The sequence below is a fragment of the Haplochromis burtoni genome, unplaced genomic scaffold, assembly GCF_018398535.1.
Source record: "Haplochromis burtoni strain Fernald_Lab_line unplaced genomic scaffold, NCSU_Asbu1 Contig_77, whole genome shotgun sequence".
Lineage (NCBI taxonomy): Eukaryota > Metazoa > Chordata > Actinopteri > Cichliformes > Cichlidae > Haplochromis > Haplochromis burtoni.
The window spans coordinates 658,369-682,075 of NW_024582438.1; the positions used below are offsets into that span (position 1 = coordinate 658,369).

Below are 23,707 nucleotides of genomic sequence, written 5' to 3' on the forward strand. Positions count from 1 at the left end.
AATGCTGCAAGGAGTTATTTTTTTCAAGTACATAAACTATGAAATAGTCAACAAAAAATGAAATGCAATATGCAAAACATGTAATCACAGACAGAGATGGAACAACTTCCAACTTCGTCCGACAGTTGAAGCTACGTTGATGATACTGTTTGGTTTGAATGTGTATGATATTTTTGTCATGCTATTTTAAAGCCGGTCCTACAAGCGCATCCAAGAATAACATGCAGCTTATCTCAGAACTGTCGGTGAAAATTATTCTTGGAGCCAAGTGTAATTGAGCTGCATTTTATAGAGGTGCAATTTCACAATTTGTGTATATTTTCCAAGATCACTATTCCGAAAAACAGAGATTTAAAAATCACATGGTCTAATATTTACATTTAGCATAACTGCAACATTCTTTTTTTTTTTTTTTCGTTTTTTTTTAAAGACTCGAAAGGACTTGAAATTCAAAGTTTCAGACTTGTGACTTTACTCGGACTTTTACACCAGTGACTTGAGACTCGACTCTGACTTGCCTGACATTACTTGAGACTTGACTTGTGACTTGAGGGTAAAGACTTGAGACTTACTTGAGATTTGCAAGACAATGACTTGGTCCCACCTCTGCCAGAAATCCACCAGGAAAGCTTAATTTACTCATAAAATCAGACTTCTGTTAGCAACCAGAGGAGCTATTATAAAGAATGCAGCTTTAAGGCCTTAACTTTTCAGATCTGAAGCTTCTCCATAACCAGCAATACTAGTTTGCCTGTTTGAACAGTAGTCATGGCTACTATTCATTGTGGTCAGCTTAGGTGATGTGTTTGGAAACAACAGGTATTACCAGCTGGTCTATTCAGTTACTTTCTATTTAATTCATTTAATGTCATGTGTTGTGAAGACCCATATTTTAGCACATCCTAGCACACTCACTCACTTCACCAGATGCACCTTGTTTAGTTCTCTCACCTTTGATTGGGTGTAGTGCTTGTCCTTAATTGCACTCACCTGTCACATGTTATATAAGGACTGCATTTACTTTTGGCTGACTCTTTCTTCACTCCCACACGGGGTGGCATTTTATGTATTGTTTAAGGTAATGAGTAACTTAAATCTCTATTTTCTTTCAGCATTGGCAGTCAATGTGTGTCTTTCCTTCTTTCCTTTATTGATTTGAGAATAAAAGGAGAACCCCGTGAATTATTAGATGACTGCTTATTCTCATTCTAATCAGATGAGCCCATGATGCTGATTACTTAAACCCTGAGCCTTCCTTCATAACATCATGCAAAACAAAAATAAATAAATAACTAGTGACGTGGCCCATGTCATCCTGTCAGAAGTCACACAGATCCACACAACATTCTGCTCAGTGACGTCGCAAACTGTGCGCCAGTGCTGCTGACTACAAATGTTGATGTAGAAATAAAACACGTTTGCAAGATTATTCAGCCCCACACCCCCAGTCAGCCAGATCATCACATCAAATAAATATTGTTTGAAGTGACAACGAAAAAAATCCAGAAAATAAAATTGATATGATTGTTTTCTGAGGTTCAGGCCAGTAATGATGAAAGTGTATTATCAAATCCCAAGAAGGACCCCAAGCTCACAAAAGAAACCAACTTTTCTGATCCTCCAGCTCCAGCTGTTCCTGCTGAACTTGTGATTATTATTTCAGCACAGGGTGGCAGTCACACCACAGAGTAACATCAGGCACGGTCCTTTCCACTCTGACAGAGACGTGCCCAGGCAACAATGCAAACTTTGCACCAGTGCCGCTCATTAGAATTGTTGATGTGACAGTGAAACATGTTTGCCTCATGTTTCAGCCTGTAAGTAAATAACTTTGACACAGTACAGCTTCTGCATCACCCCCTGCTGAAAGCTCATGCTTCACTGAGGTTCAGACCAGAGAAAATGTGATTATAATACCTAATCTGGAGAAGGACCCCTGACCCACAAAGGAAGCACTCTCTGTTATGGTTTCAGCTCCTTGTCCTCCTGTTGAACTCACAGAGCAGCCAACAACCATCTTACGCTTACTTATCCCCAGCTTAGATGAGTTCACCAAGGCCACCACAGTACAAGGCATTGCTGTGGTTCGATCTTCACTCCTCTTGAACCAGTTATCATTAATACAGATGAGAGTAGAACGAAGAAGAAAGCAAAGGGAAACTCCTCAAAACTCTGTCTATAAGAAAAAAAAATTAATTCTTAAGATCAGTTAAATTTGTACCATAACAAAGATTTTAAAACAAAATAGTCAATTACAAATAAAGATTAGTAAGTAACTGTCACGGTCGGGATGGTCTGTGTGCTTGCGGAGTGGACCCAGAGCAGACAAGGGAGAGAGAAAACTAAGGTATAACAAAAAGGGAGCCATTTATTTGGCTGATAGGGAAAAAAACACAAAACAAAGGCAAGGTGAACTGGGGCAAAACTAAACTAGAAACTAAACTGGAAACAGCTAAGACTAACTATGAGAACTATGACATAAGAACATGAACATGAATCTGAGCAGGAACATGAAAAAAACAAGATTTGAGGCAGAGAAGACAAAGGCATGAACATGGAGCAATGCAGACAATCTGACGCTAAACAGAGGGAGACAGAGGACTTAAATACACAGAAGGGTAATGAGGGAAGTGGAAACACCTCGGGAAACACAGCTGACACAAATGAACGTGACGCCACAGGGGAAGCAAAATTAAACACGGTGAACATAAATAAAATCTAAATAAAAACAGGAAACGTGGAGAGACAAGAGACAGAGAGAGGGAACGAGAGAGGCAGAGGGACAGAGGAGAGAGACACAAGGGGAACCTACATAGATGAGGAGATAATACGTGATAAACAGAAAACAAGGAGACATGGACGATAACATAAACCAGACTAAACTTCAACTAAGATGAACTAATAATAACCCCAGGACTCAACATTAACTCATAAGTAATCAAAAAATACAAAATAACTCAAAATGCTGGGTCACAGACTCAGCCCCCTGACAGTGACAGTATAGAAATAGAAAGCTTTGTGAAAGATCACAAGTTGTGCAAGAAGATCAGCATTTTCTTTAGGACAACTCGTCATCTAATAGGATTTTAAATCCTCTCCAACCGGTCATGGCAGATGGCTGCCCCTCCCTGATCCTGGCTCTTCTGGAGGTTTCTTCCTGTTGTAACAGGGTGTTCCCCTTCCTGCTGTTGCCAAGTGCTTGCACATAGGGGATCACCTGACTGCTGGGGTTTTCTCCCCCTCGTTCTAGTGTCCTTACCAAAAAATATAAAGTTGCTTGAGCTAACTGATACTGTGATTTGGCTTTATATTATAAGATAACTGAAATGTAATGGAATTAAACATCCTAACAACTTCTGAAATCATTTCCAGAAAAAAAATGGATAATTTGGCAAAAGTTATAGTTAAAAAAAAAGTCCAAATATGAATTCTACAAACAAAAAAACAAACAAACAAATCTTTTTACACGCATTTCAGCTATTGTGTGTTTTTGCAACCTGGACACATTTGTTGTGGAAAGGAGGTCACTAAAGAAACTGTTATCTATCACAGATAATCCTGATTACCTTCTGCACCACTTACTGGACAGTTCGTGCAGGACTTTCTCCAACAGACCGGCTCAGCTTCGCTGTCACACACACAGGTTGAGGAAATCTTTCACAGCTTGTGCATTAACTCTCTACATTGTGACACTTAACAGAGAAATCTGTTCTTTCACATTAACTTTATAAATATATATTGTATATTCAGGCTGGAGCCTATCCCACCTCTCATCATTCTATAACATGGCTAAGACATAGGGACACAACCTTACATACCTATGGCCAATTTATAATCACCAGTAGAGCTAAAATCCATGTTTTGGTGGGGGGTGGGGGTGTTCAGCATTGGCTGCTTTTTATAAGGATATAAGGATATTGTGTGCTCACAGTCAGCTTTCTTAGAGTTTGGGAAGTTCATTGATCCATTTCTTAACCTGTGAAAATGTCTCCCGCATTCGCCTCCAGCTTTGGCTCTCAGATCTAAGATAATTATTTTTTATGCTTTTGTCATGTCTACATTTCCGTGTGAGTGTACTATGGATGCATGGTTGTAATTATGCATCGTGTGAGTGAGTGTAAGTGCATATTTAAAAAATGGAATATTAAAATGACGTCAGCTCCTCCTGTAGCTCCAAACAATGAAGTAACTTATTTGGATCAAATAAATAAAAAATTAAAAATAATCTTTATCCAATAAAAAATTTGTGTGGAGATTTTAAAGTATTCACCTGGAAAAACTAGAGATCCGCCACCCCCCTTGCCCCTCCACAAAAATATAGCGCAAGAGAGAGGCAAAGCACAACAGCACATCCGTAGGCACTTTTCATTTAATTATAAAATGTGATCAGATCGCTAATCCATCCATCCATCCATTCGCTTCCGCTTATCCTTTTCAGGGTCGCGGGGGGCGCTGGAGCCCATCCCAGCTGTCATAGGGCGAGAGGCAGGGTACACCCTGGACAGGTCGCCAGTCTGTCGCAGGGCCAACACACAGGGACAGACAACCATTCACATTCATTCGCACATTCACACCTAGTGACAATTTGGATTATCCAATTAACCTATCCCCACAAGCTGCATGTCTTTGGACGGTGGGAGGAAGCCGGAGTACCCGGAGGGAACCCACGCAAACACGGGGAGAACATGCAAACTCCACACAGAAAGACCCCGGCCTGATAGTGGAATTGAACTCAGGACCTTCTTGCTGTGCGGCAACAGTGCTAACCACCGTGCCACCATGCTGCCTCCAGATCGCTAATATTTTTTTTAAAAAAGAAAGAAAAGACAGATTTGATATAAACATGTTCAAATGCCATGGTTACGTTTCTTCAAGGAGTTGAGAGTTATTACCAGCAGCAAACCAACTCTCGAGTAACCTGACATTTAACTGATGGGTGGCTTCAGAAAGGAATTAATAATATAATGAATTTAAAGTGTTATACATTTTAATGCATTTCCTGGGTGTCTTACAGCTTATCTGATATGTGAGATGGAAAAAGGAGATGCTTTAAATCCTGACACTCAAATTTGAGCCAGATTCAGAACAATTGTGGTTTAATGCTGCCTAAAATGTGCGTGCATCCCTGTCAAACGCTGCACTACAGTTTGCTGTATGTTGACAAAATATCTTTCTGTGCATGTTCTCGAGGGCCGTGGTAATCCATCGACAGCAAGTCACTGGACAAAAGTGATGGATGGACTTGTGGACAGTGGCAGAAATAGCATAATATATTACACCACTGAAAGAAACATCTTTTATTCCCCCATTTATGATTCCCTTTTTAACATCAGTGACCCTGTGGTTAATGAGCTTGCTCTCCCCTGCCTGAGCTCCATGGCTTTAATCCAGGCCTCCTGAACACTACGAATCACTCAACCAGAGGGTGAAAAAAGAGCACCTACCCTGGGAGCTGGTGTGAGCTTCTGGGACATAAGACTAGATAAAGTTATTCAGGGTATACATTCTGCATGAAACCAGCTGTATGAGCTGAATTACGCCACTGAATAAATCCACTTACAAAAGCATAAACTTTGGGTGTGGAGGTTTTAAATGAATATTAAAGAGAGCAGAATGTGTGACAGAAAGATATGTTTGCTCCCACACTGCCAAAAGCCTACACGGACCAGAATGCAATGCAGGAAGGAGGTGTACAGCAATCCATTTAATAAACTAGTGAACCCATCACCACACTCACAGATTGGTACATCAAACTCAAACATGGGGGGTGTGCATGAAAGAACAAAAAATAAATTTATGCTTTACACCTTGTCATTAAAATGTGTAACCAGAAGTGACACAACAAATGATTCGCTTGTGTGTGAAAAGGTGGATTTTTTTCTTCAAAAGTAAAATCACTTTATATTTTGACGTCTCCTGCTATAATTGAATCAAATACATCTGGCGTGAGTGGAGTATAGTTCTTCTCTTTTTCATTCAGAAAGTAGAGTGGGTCTGTTATTTCATTTGGGTTGAAGCCCTGCTCCACTACTTTCGTCTTTATTAGCTTGAACGTGCCTGTAATGTCCAGTGACCTCTGTAATAAATCACAGTACAACCAATTATTAGTGGGCTAAATAAATCACTATGGCAACAAAGAGGCTTACCCACAAATGCATTTGTAAAAGTGTAAAATAACTGCAGTAAACATACTTGAATCCTCATAAAGCGTGGCCTGGCGTAGGACGGCAGGATGTCCTCGGCATGTTTAAAAACAGCCGTGGAGTCAAACTTCAGTCCATCCATCAAAGTAACAGCAGCCATCCCGGCTCTTCCCTCCTGGCCTGGAGACAAAAGTTAAACAATCACAAAACAGGAGTTAACTGAAGTTCAGTATTGCTAATCTCACGATAGTGTGTCAAAAAAATCTCAGGAAGCTGGACAAGTGGAGGACAAAAGAAAAGGACAGGGCTAAGAAACCTACAGCAGATGAACAACATCTGAAAGTTATGTCCTTAAGAAATAGGAAAGTTGATCCATCTACTGTTCATAGAAGCCTCATCAGAAATCTCAATAGAAGAGTGGCTGTCAAGAAGCCATTCAAAGGATGTGAAACAGGGAGAAAAGGCTAAGGTATGCCACATTATACAAGAACTAGACTAAAAATCGGTGGTGACAGGTGTTATGGAGGGATGAATCTACATATGAAATTTCTGGTTCATGCCATCATGAACATATACGGAGGAGGTGAGGAGAGAAGCACAACATTGAGTGTTTACAGACACAATGGAGGCTGGTTTGGGGCTGCATTTCAGCCATTGTTTGGAAATTGATGGAATTATGAATGCAGAATGGTATTGTCTTATTTTAATCCACCATGCAGTAGTATTTGGAAAGCATTTGATTGACAAGAGCTTCATTTTTCTGCCTCACAATGACCCCAAACACACTGCCAATGCAGTAAAAACAAAGTTGGATAGAAAAACATACAATGGATCACTATCAGTCATGAATTTGTATCCTCAGATCTTGGACTACAAAATTATTGAAGTAGTGCGGGATCATCTGGATGGAGCACAGAGCAACAAGCAGCATATTTTGTACGGCTATATATAAAGATTCAAAGTTTGGTGAGGTTTGTTAATGCCATCTTAGAGCTCCTTTTTGTTTTAAAAAGAATTCATTTTTATGCATAGCGAAGAAAAAATGCTGGATATCATTGTTAAACAATTTGATCATTGATTCAGTAGCATGTGTTTCTTGGTTTTGGTGCAAGCGCAGCAACAAAGCAACATGTACCTGGCACTTTGACTCCGTAAACATTGGCTTCTTTAACGCAGTCAGCCAGCACGAGGATGTCGGCCACCTCAGTTGTAGCTACGTTCTCCCCTTTCCATCTGTTGGTAATTTTTGTTTTTTTTCAGTGCTCTGTGTGAGCTCACATTTTTAAGCATTATTTCAAAACATGCGCTCACCTGAATGTGTCGCCAACACGATCGTGGAAGTACATGAAATTATCCTCATCGATGCGCAGCAGGTCGCCTGTGTTGAAGTACAGATCACCTTTCTTGAAGACGTTGTGCAGCTTCTTTTTCTCAGTTTGCTTCATGTCTCTCACATAACCAGTGAATGGAGCTTTGGCTGTTATTTCAGTCACCAGAAGTCCAGGTTCACCTGATCAAAGTAGAGGAGAAGTCATATTTGGGATTGTTATATTTTAAAGTCAATATTAATGAGATTTCAATAAATACTTATTTTTAAAGATGCATGGGTGAGAACTTTAGAAATATAAATAAAAGGGCAGGAAACAAAGAATCCTTGGTTTTGTAAGCATCCTGCAAGTAACACACCTCTCTGAACCTCCATGCAAAAACCAGAAGAATCCCTCAAAGGTTCTTCTTTGTCTATGTCATATTTGATCACAGCATATGGAAAAAACATCTGTAAGTTTAAAAAAAAAAGCTAAAACACTGCTTCATGAGTGACAGGTTTTACTTCTTAATGTGAGCTGAAACATGGACTTTTACCTTGTGCAGGAAGGTGTGTCGCCCAAGAGCTCCCATCTTGCTGCTATAATTCAACAGAGCAAAGTTTCCCTCAGTTGCTCCGTAAAATTCTCTGATTTGAATTTCCCCAAATCGTCTCACAAAGTCCCTCCAAACATCTGCTCTGATCCCGTTGCCTACTGCAAGTCTGACTTTGTGGTTTTTATCACTGAGTTTCTGTTTGAAGAGAAAAGAAGAGCATGCGTTTGTTAGTTTTTTAAACCTTTCTGTGTGAGACAGTAGTATTAATGTTGGTGCTGTGTTGGTACAAACCTGTGGAGTGTTGCAGAGATAACGCATAATTTCACCTATGTACTGTATGACGGTGACATTATATTTTCTGCAGTCGTCCCAGAACTGGGAAGCAGAAAACTTACTCCTCAGAACAACAGGAATACCTGCACACAACAATAGATGACAACAGCACACTTTAAAGAGTAGCAGTGGAAGTAGTCAAAATTTTGGGTTTTTCAACAAATATGTAACATATAGTTACATATATGTAACTATGGTTTTTATATTACATTGGTTAAAAAAATAAATAAAATAAAGTCATACATCAATCATATATCTAAAAAAACACAATAGTATATATCCAAAGAGTTCATACCCCTCTCAATGGCCCCAGTGAAGACAAGGAAGCCGGTGCTGTGATAAAGCGGGAGGGTATCATAAATCACATCTTTGGAGTTCACTCCTGATGAAGGCAGAAGTAAAGACATGGTCCACACTCTGCCTTGAGTGATCAAAGCTGCTTTAGGGAGACCTGTTAAAGACAAGCCAGAGGCTCAGGTGGCGAATCTTCTGTTTCTTTCACTGATGCATCGTGAATCTCAGTAAGTAGTTTACCTGTTGTCCCTGAGGTGTATATGTAGGCTGCTGGACTCTGCATGGTTAAATGGGACCTTAACTCCTTGGGTATAGGCTCAGAGGAAGCCTGATTCATTTTATCAATGAAGCTTTCCACACCTGTAACTTCACATCTGTCAGCTAAGATGAAAACATTGATCTGCTGTTCGTGAAGATGGGGCAGCACCTCCTTCACTGCATCCAGCAAGTCTAGAAAATTGTTTCATACAATTGATGAACTCCAGGCCTGTCAGATTATTTATTTATGTATTTATCTGGTTATTTAATGTTGAGTAAATGAGCTCTCTACTGTCTCCATCGCTTGGAAAAGCAGACAGAAATGCAGGTACTACCTTCAGCTGCTACCAGAGTTGTGGCTCCGCTGCAGTTGAGGCAGTGTAGCAGAGACTTGGATCTGATGTTGGAGTTGAGCAAAGCTCCAGCGCATCCAATCTTCACCAAACCCAACCAGAGCCACAGGAACATCGGCTGGTTCCCCAGGAACAGCGCCACCGTGTCTCCTTCTTTTACGCATCCAGCCTGCAGAAACGCTCTCGCAACCTTGTTGCTCAGGATGTCTGCGTCCCGGTACGTGAACGTTTCATCTTTAAAATAAACGAAAGGCTTGTGCGGCTGCGTCTTCACCAGCTCTAAAAAGCGGTCCAGGATTGAGTAATTAGTCTGCACGCACTTTTCGATGAACCGCCTTACTTTTATTTTAGTGAGCACGAATTGGACATCCTGGAGGAAGGAAGAATGGCGGAGTAAAACGCCACATGCAATCAAAGCCGCACACACTGTCCAGACCAACATGTTTTTCTCACAGCTGTCCTGCTGAAGACAAAGCAGAGGTATAAAAAGGCATGTGGAGCAGGAGGAGGAGCACTGAGAAATTCCAAAGGTTGAAAAGCATTTTGTATTGCTAGTGAACAACCAGATGAGCTGCATCAATGATTTACAGTATAACATACTGCTTTCACGTGTTTTAGGCCTTTCACTGGCTTTATACCGAGTGACCACTTTAGATCGTGCTAGTGGACCAAAATTAAGCCCAAACAGACTGTGAGAGGGTAGCACCTGATGACCTGAACATGAAGACAGGCTGGAGATTGTCGGATCTCAGCTAAGCTTTTGCTGGGCTGTGTTCGCTCACACAGAAGGGCAGGTGCAAGTTAACCTTTAACTTGCAGTTTTGCCAAGAGCCACTGGTGAGTCTGTTGGGGCACAAGGCAAAAATTCAGAGGAACCCTTTAACTAGCACCAAATACTCTGACTATCAACAATAACTGTCTAGAAGGAAAGTGAAACCCTTTTCTGTGTCCGCTGCATCAGCCAGCAACATCAGGGAATTAGGCAGTCAAGGCCCCGATGTTTCTGACCTCACTGTTTATAATGAGATTACTAAGAAGACTCCTCATACCGAGACGTTTGTGCAGACAAAGAGGAGTATGCACAGAGAGCCTACTCCTGGCTCTGAATGTGAGAAGCTGCAGGAAATCTGGTTGAGGCCTCTGTTTTATGACTTGAGGCAGCACCAACAGGACAGCAGCTTTGACAGTCCCTCCTAACATCAAAACATTCTAAACGTTATGATCCCCAGTTTATGTTTTTCCCAGTGGTCCTAAGTTTCAACTGTATAAATTCCAATTAACATGTATCTGTTGTGGAAATATTAGTAATAGTAACAAGAAGTTGTGTGCCAGAAAAGCCAGACAGCTGTTAATTATTGAGCTTCAAAGATGTCAGAGAGGATTTCGTAACCTGCTGCTGGCTGGAGTTTACATATTTACAAAGTATGTATAGAGGAGGTTCCTGATTAACTCTAGTGAATATGAATGTTTCTTACTGCTTTATTGCCTTGTGTAAACAAACGCAGGCTAAATTCCATATCAGGAGTAACACTTCAATAGCTAAATTCAGTGCAGTTTTGGACCTCTCAGTCAGTTTTGAGTAAATCTGCTTCTGTCCAAAAGCTTTTAAGTGGTCTATTACTTTAGCAGTATAGTTTATTACTGTGTGTATGTGTGTGTGTATGGTCAGATTTATAGTGTCACGGTTGCCGAGGCGAGCCGTGTGGTGTTGGGGGAAAGGAGGACCCAAAATGCAGGCAATGACTGATGATTCGAGTGACATTTATTTACAAGGTAGTGTAATGGCAAACAGGCAGTGAGGGATGACAAGTAACTAAAGAAACCTAAACTGGGAAAACTAAATAACAAACCTGAGAACACACGAAACGAAGTGCGGGGCAGAGAGGCGCAGCGAGAGGAACGAAACACTGTGGAACACAGACGAACCGGCAGCAGGCAGGAGAACACACAGGGCTTAAACACACACAGCAGTAATCAGGGGATGAGAAACAGGAGGGCAACACACCTGGGAGAAGTCGGAGCTGGCGGGACAAGGGAAACGTAAACTGAACACACTCACATGAGACGGGGACCTTCAGAATAAAACAGGAAACTCAGACACAGAGAACCAGATAAGACACTGAACTAAACAGACAGATTCACAAACAGACAGTGTGACACCATAGACAGACAGAACACAGACGTGGGACCAGGGCAAGCACAGAACAGAAACCTAACAAATGGCAAATCATAACAGAATACATACTCAGAATAAACAAAAGCATAAAGAGACACAAAACACTGAGTCTGCAGACTCAGGACCATGACATATAGATGTTCAAACAAATCTTTAAACATGCATCAAAAGATTTGTTACTCTTGAGATGACTCACCCTCGAGTCAAAATTCACAAGTTGCAAACAACTTTACACCTGTTTCAATATCCAAGTAGAAAGTAGAAGTAGAAAAAGAGGCACTGGCGTCTAGTCTACATGGGCATTTGAGCGATTTCGTGATTTCCTGATTGGTAAACATTGTTGTCTCGAAACGGACCACAAACCTCTCGTTTCCTTACTGGGAGGACAAGCTCTGGATCTCTTGCCACCCAGGATCTAGCAATTCAGAATGAGACTCATGCGTTACTCGTACAATGTGCAGTACGCCTCAGGGAAATCGCTCTGGACAGCAGATACTTTGTCCCGCTCGCCTCTGAAAAAAACAGTGAACATGTCAGACAAAGAGCTAATGGAAAGCACAGACATACAGGGAATGCAGAATTATCAGGCAAGTTGTATTTTTGAGGAATAATTTTATTATTGAACAACAACCATGTTCTCAATGAACCCAAAAAACTCATTAATATCAAAGCTGAATGTTTTTGGAAGTAGTTTTTAGTTTGTTTTTAGTTTTAGCTATTTTAGGGGGATATCTGTGTGTGCAGGTGACTATTACTGTGCATAATTATTAGGCAACTTAACAAAAAACAAATATATACCCATTTCAATTATTTATTTTTACCAGTGACACCAATATAACATCTCCACATTCACAAATATACATTTCTGACATTCAAAAACAAAACAAAAACAAATCAGCGACCAATATAGCCACCTTTCTTTGCAAGGACACTCAAAAGCCTGCCATCCATGGATTCTGTCAGTGTTTTGATCTGTTCACCATCAACATTGCGTGCAGCAGCAACCACAGCCTCCCAGACACTGTTCAGAGAGGTGTACTGTTTTCCCTCCTTGTAAATCTCACATTTGATGATGGACCACAGGCTCTCAATGGGGTTCAGATCAGGTGAACAAGGAGGCCATGTCATTAGTTTTTCTTCTTTTATACCCTTTCTTGCCAGCCACGCTGTGGAGTACTTGGACGCGTGTGATGGAGCATTGTCCTGCATGAAAATCATGTTTTTCTTGAAGGATGCAGACTTCTTCCTGTACCACTGCTTGAAGAAGGTGTCTTCCAGAAACTGGCAGTAGGACTGGGAGTTGAGCTTGACTCCATCCTCAACCCGAAAAGGCCCCACAAGCTCATCTTTGATGATACCAGCCCAAACCAGTACTCCACCTCCACCTTGCTGGCGTCTGAGTCGGACTGGAGCTCTCTGCCCTTTACCAATCCAGCCACGGGCCCATCCATCTGGCCCATCAAGACTCACTCTCATTTCATCAGTCCATAAAACCTTAGAAAAACCAGTCTTGAGATATTTCTTGGCCCAGTCTTGACGTTTCAGCTTGTGTGTCTTGTTCAGTGGTGGTCGTCTTTCAGCCTTTCTTACCTTGGCCATGTCTCTGAGTATTGCACACCTTGTGCTTTTGGGCACTCCAGTGATGTTGCAGCTCTGAAATATGGCCAAACTGGTGGCAAGTGGCATCTTGGCAGCTGCACGCTTGACTTTTCTCAGTTCATGGGCAGTTATTTTGCGCCTTGGTTTTTCCACACGCTTCTTGCGACCCTGTTGACTATTTTGAATGAAACGCTTGATTGTTCGATGATCACGCTTCAGAAGCTTTGCAATTTTGAGACTGCTGCATCCCTCTGCAAGATATCTCACTATTTTTGACTTTTCTGAGCCTGTCAAGTCCTTCTTTTGACCCATTTTGCCAAAGGAAAGGACGTTGCCTAATAATTATGCACACCTGATATAGGGTGTTGATGTCATTAGACCACACCCCTTCTCATTACAGAGATGCACATCACCTAATATGCTTAATTGGTAGTAGGCTTTCGAGCCTATACAGCTTGGAGTAAGACAACATGCATGAAGAGGATGATGTGGACAAAATACTCATTTGCCTAATAATTCTGCACTCCCTGTATAAGTGGACAGTATTGTAACAAACATGCCTGTCAGTTCCTCATATATGCAAACTCTGAAGGAACAACTGAAAAGCGACAGTGTGTGTGCTCGCGTCATGGACATGTGCACCCAAGGCTGGCCAGAACATGCAAAACAAGAGCCTTTACTGAGAAATTACTGGCCTGACCGAGCCACGCTCACAAGACGGCCTTTTGCTAAAAGATACACGGCTTGTCATTCCTTCAGCGATGAGAAACAAGGTGCTGGAAAAACTACACGAAGGACATCAAGGTGTTGTAAAATGTAAAGCTTGTGCACGCCAAACAGTGTGGTGGCCCGGGCTGAGTCAACAAATCTCTGAGATGGTGCTCAGAAGCAGAACGTGCTGTACAGACTGTAAAAAATCTTCTGAAAAAAGCAGCTGATCCTTATCTAGCTCTTCTTGCCTATAGAGCTACACCACTCCAGGCCGGATACAGCTGACTGAGCTTTTAATGGGCAGACGTCTGCGAACCACACTGCCAACACTTCCATCGCAGCTGGAGCCTACACTGCCGGACGGCGCACTGCTTGCTCAAAAGGAAAGGGAGAAGAGGATGATGGACGTGGCAATGTCTAACAGGCGCCACCGTGCAAAACCTTTATGCAACCTCTCCCCTGGAGAGCAAGTTTGGGTGACCGATGTCAAAACTCCAGGCACTGTTATCTAAAATCACTCTACACCACGATCATACACAGTGGAGTTACCACAAGGGACTGTGAGGCGTAATCACATGCATTTGATTCCTTTAAGTTCACCAGTGCACGAACCTGCTAATGTGCCTGTGTTGCAGAAACCACAAACACCCAGTGTAATCCCTGCTACACCTGTTAACGCTGATGTTGTCTGAACCAAGTCAGGGAGGGCAATAGTTAAAGCTAAAAAGTTAGATCTATAAGAGAAAAAAAAGGTTGTTGTTATATAACTGTGTTACAATGGTTTTGTAGAGCACAGTAAAACAAATCAAAAAGAGTTGTCAAAAAAAGAAGAAGAAAGAAATGAAAAAAGGAAATAAAAACAAAAGGTTAAAAATGTGATGCAGTTTGTTTGCCAGATGTTTTTGTTTGGCTTTGAAAAAGAAAAAAATAATCAAAAGGTAGTCCACTCGAAGGTTCTGTCCTGAGAAAAGAAATATTCTGTTTTTGTTTAAAAGGGGAGATGTGGTGTATTCATAATTGTCCCTGGTACATTTGTTGTATGGGCAGTATGTGTTTATTGTTCGATTGTGTAATTACGTGTTACGCACTGGCAATGCATGCCAGGAGGCGGTAATACAGTGAGTAAAGAGTTGGTCTTACGGCACTCAGTGGTCCTGCATACTTATTCAGATTCAGAGTAAGAATCACACAGAAACTAGCAAGCTAACTCCCTGCTAACTTCTGACTCCGTTAAATTTCATAAATTTGGTTTTCGTGGATGCCTGGATGTTAAACTTAATTGTTACACCTGGTAGAGCAGCAACGCTGATCATTTTATTACAGATGAAAGGATTTAGACAGTTTTTAACTCCCAGTGATACTGCAGTGTTCGTTTGACTTTGGGACCTGAAGAGGAGTTTGGGCCCAAGCACGGCCAATGATGTCAGACTTAAAGACCGGATTCAGCCATCAATAAACGGCTCGCTCTTTGTTAAATCATAGATTTGGTCCAAGTGTCTGCATTTGGGTCCACCTCCTCTCTCCACATGGTCTGCCAGCACAGACCTATGACAAATGGAAATGAGGTAGATGGTGCAGTTTTCTTGAATAGCCAGAAACAAGCAAGGGGTTTGTCATAATCTATAGCAGCATTAAATTTAAAATAAAGGGAGTTTGGACCAAAAGCATTTTAACTCCGTTTAAAAATTACGGTGCTTTCAGATGTCTCATTTATTGTCACTGTCAGCTTTTATCTTCGATGTCACAATGTTGCATTCAGTCATCATGGTATGCTTTAAACTCTTTGCCTGTACACCCTTTGCCCCCTGTGATCACTGCTTCAGATAAGCTATACTGAAATATAGGGTACAATCCTCTGACTGACAAAGAAGGATAACCCTGCTGCACTCTAGTGTCACGAAGTCTAAAGTTAATAAAACTTGCGTACTTCTAAAGTCGAATCCATCAGTGAAAGTTCATGACCGCAGCACGACTTCAACTGACCTACAAAGTGCAAACACCACTGAGAAAGTAGGGCAGGTTTTATGATCGATCACATTAAAGAACAAAATGAACTTTTAAAAAATGTACTACACTTCATAATCCTCTCATTGAAATTTTTAGAATGTCTGAAAATTTCTAGATTAGAACAAAAGAAGTGAATGTAGAGGAAGAGTCCAATTATTTTCTGTAGTGATATTTGGTGTAAAGCAAATATTTTTAATAAATGCACCAATATATAAAAGATTCAAAGTTTGGTGAGGTTTGTTAATACCATCTTGGAGCTAAAAGTTACCCATCTATTGAGAATGTGTTTTTACATTTTGCCAAGAAAATGCTGGAAAACATTGTGAAACAGTTTGATCATTGATTCAGTAATCAAACTAAGTGCAGTGTACTTTGATTTGAACATATGTTTCTTGGTTTTGGTGCAAGCGCAGCAACAAAGCAACATGTACCTGGCACTTTGACTCCATGAACAGTGGCTTCTTTAACGCAGTCAGCCAGCACGAGGATGTCGGCCACCTCAGCTGTAGCTACGTTCTCTCCTTTCCATCTGTTGACATTTTTTGTTTTCAGTGCTCTGTGTGAGCTCACATTTTTAAGCATTATTTCAAAACATGCGCTCACCTGAATGTGTCGCCAACACGATCGTGGAAGTACATGAAATTATCCTCATCGATGCGCAGCAGGTCGCCGGTGTTGAAGTACAGATCACCTTTCTTGAAGACGTTGTGCAGCTTCTTTTTCTCAGTTTGATTCATGTCTCTCACATAACCAGTGAATGGAGCTTTGGCTGTTATTTCAGTCACCAGAAGTCCAGGTTCACCTGATCAAAGTAGAGGAGAAGTCATATTTGGGGTTTTTATATTTTAAAGGCAAGATGCATGATACATGCTGTAAAGACATTGCATTTCTGAGTCTTTTAAACTTTCATTTTGTGCATGGTGAGGTACACTGTGGCTGAGAAAAGGAACTGTGTAGATTTGGATTAAGGCATATAAAATGTTTATAGCATTTGAAAAGATGCATGGGTGAGAACTTGAGAAGAAAAGAGAAGAAAAAAAATATATTTTGCGTTATAACCTTCCTGGAAGTAACACACCTTTCTCAACCTCTATGAAGAAACCATATGAATCCCTCAAATGCTCTCCTTTGTCTTTGATCACAGCATATGGAAAAAACATCTACAAATTCAAAAGAAAAAGCTAACACACTGCTTCATACTACACAGTGTGAGCTGAAACATGGATCTTTACCTGTCTCGCCCATGATCTCCCATTTTGCTGCTATATTTCATAGTGCTATGCATCAACAGAGCAAATTTTCCCTCGGTTGATGCATAAAATTCACTGATTTGAATTTCTCCAAATCGTCTCACAAAGTCCCTCCAAACATCTGCTCTGATCCCGTTGCCTACTGCAAGTCTGACTTTGTGGATTTTATTACTGAGTTTCTGTTTGAAGAGAAAAAGAAGAGATAACGGATAATTTCACCTATGTACTGTATGACTGTGACATATTTTCTGTAGTCGTCCCAGAACCGGGAAGCAGGTAATTTACTGCTCAGCAGCACCTGGCTGCCAAGTCAAACGACTGTATAGGGTCCTATGGATGTGTTCTTTTTCACATGACCATATGTCCCATTTAAGACGATGTTGCCTCTCTTGACTGTTTTCAGTCTGCCTCAATGTAGAAGATTCCTACAACTTATCCCAAAACACACGTTACTTTAAGATTAGGCTTAAAACTTTCCTTATTGCTGAAGCATGTAGTTAGGGCTGGATCAGGTGACCCTGAGTCCTCCATTAGTTATGCTGCAATAGGTGTAGACTGCTGGGGGACTCCCATGATGCACTGAGTATTTCTTCTTTAATCACCTTTCTCACTCACTATGGGTTAATAGACCTCTCTGCACTGAATGATACTTGTTATTAATAAATCTCTGTCTCTCTTCCACTGTACGTTTTTTATCCTGTCCTCCTCCTCTCACCCCAGCCCGTCACAGCATGGCTGCCCCTCCCTGAGCCTGGTTCTGCTGGAAGTTTCTTCCTGTTAAAAGGGAGTTTGTCCTTTCCGGTGTCGCCAAAGTCGTATTATTGTTGAGTTTTTCCTCTGTATGTATTATTGTACGGTCTACCTTACAATATAAAGGACCTTGAGGTGACTGTTGTTTTGATTTGGTGCTGCATAAATAAAATTGAATTGAAAATACTCTGACTTTGGCGTAAACAACATGAAATCATGCATCAACAGTTCAGGCTACTGACGGTGATCCAAAGGTATGGGGGATATTTACTTTGAGCCCTTTAGTACAAAAAGACATCACTAAAGCCCGGTTACTCACTACTTATCATATTAGATGATCAGTTCCTTCGCTTGCCCATATTAATATTATTATTAGTAGTATTATTGCAAATATATTGTGCACACAAAGTGCATACATAGTCTACAAACTACAATGTCCAATGATAACTACAAATAAGGCAGTGAAAGAGACATACAATATCAGTAGGTCTTTAATTAAAAAAATATATATAACATGGACGGACCAGAATGCATTGAAGGAAGAAGGTGCAGAGCAATGCGTTTACTTAACTGAAACAATTCACTGAGTGAACTCACAGCTCAGTACATCCGTAGAAGGCTAAATCATTAAGGATGTGTGCATAGAATCACAGCTAAAATCAAATTATGAAGGCAAAGATATAATTTCAAACACCTTATCAACAAAATTTGCAGCCAGAAGTGCCACGCTGTCATCTCAATGATTTTCTTACATAGGTGATTTTCTTTCCTTTAAAAAGTAAAATCACTTTATATTTTGATATTTCCTGCTACAATTGAATCAAATACATCTGGCGTGAGTGGAGTATAATTCCTCTCTTTTTCATTTAGAAAGTAGAGTGGGTCTGTTATTTCATTTGGGTTGAAGCCCTGCTCCACTGCTTTCGTCTTTATTAGCTTGAACGTGCCTGTAATGTCCAGTGACCTCTGTAATAAATCACAGTACAACCAATTATTAGTGGATAAAATAAATCATGCAAGCAACAAAGAGGCTTACCCACAAATGCAAAAAAGTGTAAAATAACTGGAGTAAACATACTTGAATCCTCAGAAAGCGTGGCCTGGCGTAGGACGGCAGGAAGTCCTCGACATGTTTAAAAACAACCGTGGAGTCAAACTTCAGTCCATCCATCAAAGTAACAGCAGCCATCCCGGCTCTTCCCTCCTGGCCTGAAGACAAAAGTGAAACAATCACAAAACAGGAGTTAACTGAAGTTCAGTATTGCTAATCAAAAGTGTCAGTACTGAGCAAAAGTCTTGAGCCACCACTCATCTCTTCATATTTTGACTTTGTCAACTGTTCTTATGCAATAGTTTTCCAGGCTTCCTTAAGATCTGTCAAACTCTTTCTTTAGACATTGGCTGCTTTCTCATTCATTTTTAGTCCAGTTCTTATCTCTGACCATTTTAAGAGGAATGTTTTTTTTGTTTGTTAAGCCATATGACTGTCATGGTCCTCCAGTCCTCCTGTGCTGGCTCCCCATTTCTCTCTCCACTGCCCATCTTCTATCCTTTGTGTGTGTCGCCTGCATTGTGTGTGCGCTCATGCATGAGAGAGAAAAAAAAATACACACTTTTTGATACAGGGACAGGTCATTCCTCTGCATCCTGTCTTTTAGTCCATCATGCCTGTGATGATGAACTCACTTGTTGGTAATCCTGTAATCAGCTGGTCACTACTTAAGGAGAAGGAAGGCCTGATTGTTAAACTGGATGCAGTTTAACAATCTCTTACCTGACAAATTGTAGGGCTGCGTTTGTAAAGCTTTAGCATATTGTATTCTCCTCTGTGCAGATTTTTGAACATTCATACCATAGCTGGACTGGCCATCGGGCATTTGCTCGGTGGGCCGATGATTTATAAACAATGAAAGGTGGTGGATTGGCCAGATGCTGGCCGGTGTGTAAAAATAACTCAGTTGTTTGGTGGTGGATGTGGCGGAGCTTCCACAGATTCAGTAATATTAACAAGTGGTGGAGGCCAGCAGGTGGATGAGGGACAGGGGAAGCAGGAGGAGGAGAGACCCGAGGCAGCTGATGGTCTGAGTGTCATGTGAACTGAACTTCAGGTAAGAAGTTATGACCTGCAGTCTCTCTGGGTCACATATAAACCAAATTTAGGTGGAGTTTATTTTTGTTATGCTGACTTTTTACAGTCAGTTACAATAACTCGTACTGCGTACTAGCTAGCATGACAGAGTTTCTCTACAGCTGGGTGGGTGCTATGATGTTACTGATGTTGAACTTTATTTTGTTCATAAGGTTAGTTAGTAGATTTGCCAACCGTCCCGTACAAACGGAATCGTCCCGCATTCAGAGAAATTATTACGCGTTTCGTGTTGAGCTGAGAGGAGACGCAGTTTGTCTAGGATGGAAAAAGACACAAAGGTGGATTTATTCTGTCGTTACGCTGCACAGCTGCCTCTTCTTCTCTCATTCTCTCCTTCATTCTCTCATGAGTGGGAGACCAAAGATCACATTAACATGTGTGTCTCTGTATTAACAGACATGCCATATTGGCTTAGTTTATTTTTCTTATCATTGTTGTGAGGAGACCATAAATAGCATTTGTATTTTCTGTTGTACAGTCCATCTGCTGTTATGGAGTTCTTCTTATGGATAAAAAGTGTCTTTTTTTGTTTCAAAATAGCTGATAACTATTCGCTGATAGCGGCCAACATCCGCAAACAAATATAATTCTATAAAGTGGTTCTATATATTGTGTAACTGCTAATATAGAGCGTTATTAAATTTATTGCTAATGCAATCATATGGCACACTGACTTCTGAGGAAATTTTAAATGGCACTCGCCCTCAGAAAGGTTGCCTACCCCTGATGTAAAAGATGGATGAAGCCACTGATGTCATCCAGTGCTCTTTGGACTGTTTGTTTTATGGAGATAAATGTTTAATCTCAGTTTGCTGCTCCGTTTGGTTAACCCTCATAATGTCCTCCCGATTTTCATACACCTGTGGTCCTCAGGGACAAAAAAAATGACCCAAGGACAACACAATTAAAGCTTGCTTTACCTTTTCTTCAGCAGCTTCTCAAGTTGGTTATGGTCCATTACATCACAGCCGACGGCGTTTCCTGGATCGTGTCATCTCCTGTCCGGTTCCCGTGGTGGGCTTAGGTGTCCAAAACCCTGCTCGCTGCTGTTTTTTTTACATCTTGGGAGTCGTGGAATAAACCTTTTTTGCACCTATTAACCTGGGCTTTACAGACAACTTCTACTCAGGCTCCAGCTCCAACGAGGACTGCTCTAATAAATCCGCAGTCCTTAGCAAATAGAACGTACATTATAAACATTTTTTTTTTCTTCCAATGAATTGAATCTCCTTTTTGTTTGGGGAAACCTGCAGTCGGCTGAGACTGAAGAAGTCACTTGGGTAAGTGATGAAACGTTTCTCCCACAAAACGCTACATCCAGATGAACAGAATCAACTTTTGGAGATTTACTTACCTGGATGATTGAGCATGCATCAAGACATCTTGTCACTGAGTTACCGCTCTTATCAGGTAACATAGTTATTCGTACCATCATGAACCATTTTTCCAAGGCTGTACCACTTTGTGGCCCTGTCTAAACTGCCCTCAGCTCCTGAAACAGCAGAGTTACTTGGCCAATATGTCGTCCAGCTTGACGGCTTCACATCTGACATTGTCTCCGACTGAGGACAACAATTTACCTCTTGCATCTGGAAAGAATTTTTCACCATCCTTGGGCCACGGGCCAGGTTGCTCTTCAATGCATATTTTCTTCCAACCAATCTACCTGGTGCTCCCAGTTGGTGTGGGTGAAGTATTCCCATAATTCCACAAACTCTGCAGCCACTGACCTTTTTCCTTTTAATTTCTAGCTCCGGTGAATTGACACATGGGAGTGTGTCAAAAAGGGGGGTATTCCAGGTTTAACATGAAACAATGGTTTCTATGATCATTTTTATGATTTTTTTTTTTAGGCTGAGTATCACACTGGGACAGCAGGGTAAATGAAAAATGCTTTTTGGTCACATGTTAGAACGTGTGCAAGGAGGGAAAATGTTAGGATTTATTTTTTGATTTCTTTTACTAACATAAGCGGTTATAATCATTTTCATACACACATTGCAAATGTGCTCATGAGAGTCGGCACTCAGTCTTCTGAAGGTCATAAGCTTCGTTCGGCATGACTGTGTAGACTGATATATTGTAGGAAATGACTTAGAGTGCAGAGGGGTGACTGCAAACATGCTTACACACATAGATAATAATTAGACGAATTCTCTAGGCAGAGAGGTGTTTGCCTTTTCTGTCTTTTACAGAGGAAGGAGCAGACACCAGACGAGGTCACGGAGATATGAAGATCCTTCGCACCGAGACTGCCAAGACAGCAATTGGGGTCAAGGGTCATGCCGTTTGGGCTCCTGCTAGTCACCTCGAGAGGATCCCAGGACCACAGCAATAACCGTGAAGTGGTTGGCGGAAATCCAGAAGCACCAGACCAAGGCGGGTCTGGCCAAGAAAGGGGAACGTGGCTGTGACCCCAAAAGAAACATGGATCCCGGCCAAGGGGCAAATAAATCCCCTGATCTATGCAACAAACTGAAGGGTAGTCTAACCCCTGACGTTGAAGAAAGAAGAGGAGAAGAGCACAGAGAATCGCCCGTCCCGTAAGATTAGCTGTTTAACTGTAAAGAAGGTCTAAAGCTCCTAAGACAGAGGTTCTAGTCTGAGCACAAAGGTGGAAGCAGGAAACAACCAGAATGGGAGATCTGAGAATTAGCTTTAGTAATAGTCTGTGATTTTTATGTTATGACAATTGCCCAAACACAACAGTCATCCCATATATGGTCCACCCGTTAAAGGGGGACAGAGGAACAAAGAGGGAAAAGAAGCGGGACAACCAAGACAACTGACACCTAGTGGGTAAAAAGGGGGGGGGGAGGTGTAATGTCTGGAGAGATGTGCTGCACTTTCATTCTTAAGAATACGACCCCAGATGGTTCTGTAACTAGAGCCCTGGGAAGATTCAGAACATCATTTAAGAAAATTAACGAATAGATAATGATAATGATAATCCGTTGGAGGAGTGGATGACGTCTGTCCTTGGGCAATGGAAGGGGTGTATTATGTCCATTAGGGTTTCCTTATCTGTTTTTACATCTGATCAGATCGAAGGAGGGACTGTTGGGATTAAATAATTTGCAGTGCCTCAATAATGCTATGTGTTTTTATTAATAAGTGTTATAAAGTTATATAGTGTAGTATTAAGTGGACACAGCCCTGTAAATAAAGGCATGAGAACATGTGTCCTAGGGGAGTAGAAAACTGCAGACTCTCGCTCATGCTTGCCTGGGAAAAATACAGATAAGAGGGGACCATCTCTAATGGAAAGTTACTGAGACACTGTTGTTTAGACTAGAATGAGGGAGCTTCTGTAATAAAACTGTCAGGGGCACGCCACCATTTTGAGATCCGTGGCAGCGTGTCATGCAGGACGCATCTCCTACTGAGCAGTGTTTTGTCTTCCATCGGATGCCTCTGAGGAATCAAAAGAACTTGGTGAAGTGTTGATATTTACACTTTCTACCTTCAAGGCATCACTTAGCTACCGAAAGTGCAGACTCAGGGAGTCAAAAAGTGCACTCAAAACAGCTTTACTGCTGAACACAAAATAATTAAACTGAAAACCCAAAATAACTTGACAAGCAAGGCAGGCAAACAAAACACAGCATGAGATGAAGGAGATTGTGACACAGACCAAGGAACATACAGGGCTTAAATACACAGAGGGAGCAATCAGGGAATGGGAGACAGGAGGGAAACACAGCTGGAATAAATTGGAGCCAACGAGACAAGGGAAGCAAAACCAGAAACAATAACGTAGGACACAGACTGTCAAAGTAAAACAGTAAGTGACGGGAACACACAGGCATGGGACCAGGGCA

At 41.3% G+C, this 23,707-nt stretch overlaps 3 protein-coding genes across 4 annotated transcripts in view; all 3 read right to left on the reverse strand.

The window, feature by feature from the left end:
* Positions 1–5,684: 5,684 nt before the first annotated feature.
* On the reverse strand, positions 5,685–10,856 carry LOC102303763 (very long-chain acyl-CoA synthetase). Its single transcript, XM_005929161.3, has 10 exons — positions 9,227–10,856; positions 8,874–9,083; positions 8,635–8,790; positions 8,298–8,422; positions 8,007–8,201; positions 7,830–7,920; positions 7,455–7,653; positions 7,279–7,376; positions 6,193–6,323; positions 5,685–6,076 (listed from the first exon to the last, which is right to left on the reverse strand). Exons 1-10 carry the CDS (start codon positions 9,840–9,842, stop codon positions 5,900–5,902), a joined length of 1,998 nt encoding a protein of 665 aa, XP_005929223.1. The 5' UTR covers positions 9,843–10,856; the 3' UTR covers positions 5,685–5,899.
* Positions 10,857–10,984: 128 nt separating this feature from the next.
* LOC121814712 (very long-chain acyl-CoA synthetase-like) lies at positions 10,985–17,515 on the reverse strand. 2 transcript variants are annotated; one of them, XM_042221946.1, is made up of 4 exons: positions 16,970–17,515; positions 16,341–16,539; positions 14,343–14,464; positions 10,985–11,932 (listed from the first exon to the last, which is right to left on the reverse strand). In XM_042221946.1, the coding sequence occupies exons 1-4, from the start codon at positions 16,980–16,982 to the stop codon at positions 11,856–11,858; spliced, it is 411 nt and encodes a 136-aa protein (XP_042077880.1). In that variant the 5' UTR covers positions 16,983–17,515; the 3' UTR covers positions 10,985–11,855. The 2 variants fall into 2 exon arrangements, with proteins under 2 accessions (XP_042077880.1, XP_042077879.1); XM_042221945.1 differs by lacking the exon at positions 16,970–17,515 and adding an exon at positions 16,816–16,962.
* A 695-nt stretch (positions 17,516–18,210) lies between these two features.
* Positions 18,211–23,707, reverse strand: part of LOC102304885 (very long-chain acyl-CoA synthetase) — a 19,428-nt gene continuing 13,931 nt past the window's right edge. The window contains 2 exon segments of the mRNA XM_042221942.1: positions 18,211–18,703; positions 18,816–18,946. Coding sequence (XP_042077876.1) covers positions 18,527–18,703; positions 18,816–18,946 — 308 coding nt within the window. The 3' untranslated portion in view covers positions 18,211–18,526.

Coding starts and splice junctions, on each gene's coding strand:
- LOC121814712 (XM_042221945.1), bottom strand. CDS start 16,897: ATGTTTTTTCCATATGCTGTGATCAAAGACAAAGGAGAGCATTTGAGG. Junction 16,540..16,815: donor CTTCATAGAGGTTGAGAAAG/GTGTGTTACTTC, acceptor TACTTTGATCAG/GTGAACCTGGACTTCTGGTG. Junction 11,933..14,342: donor CAACACAGGCACATTAGCAG/GTTCGTGCACTG, acceptor TGTTTTTTTCAG/AGGCGAGCGGGACAAAGTAT.
- LOC102303763 (XM_005929161.3), bottom strand. CDS start 9,842: ATGTTATACTGTAAATCATTGATGCAGCTCATCTGGTTGTTCACTAGC. Junction 8,791..8,873: donor ATACACCTCAGGGACAACAG/GTAAACTACTTA, acceptor TGTCTTTAACAG/GTCTCCCTAAAGCAGCTTTG. Junction 7,377..7,454: donor CGTGTTGGCGACACATTCAG/GTGAGCGCATGT, acceptor AATTACCAACAG/ATGGAAAGGGGAGAACGTAG.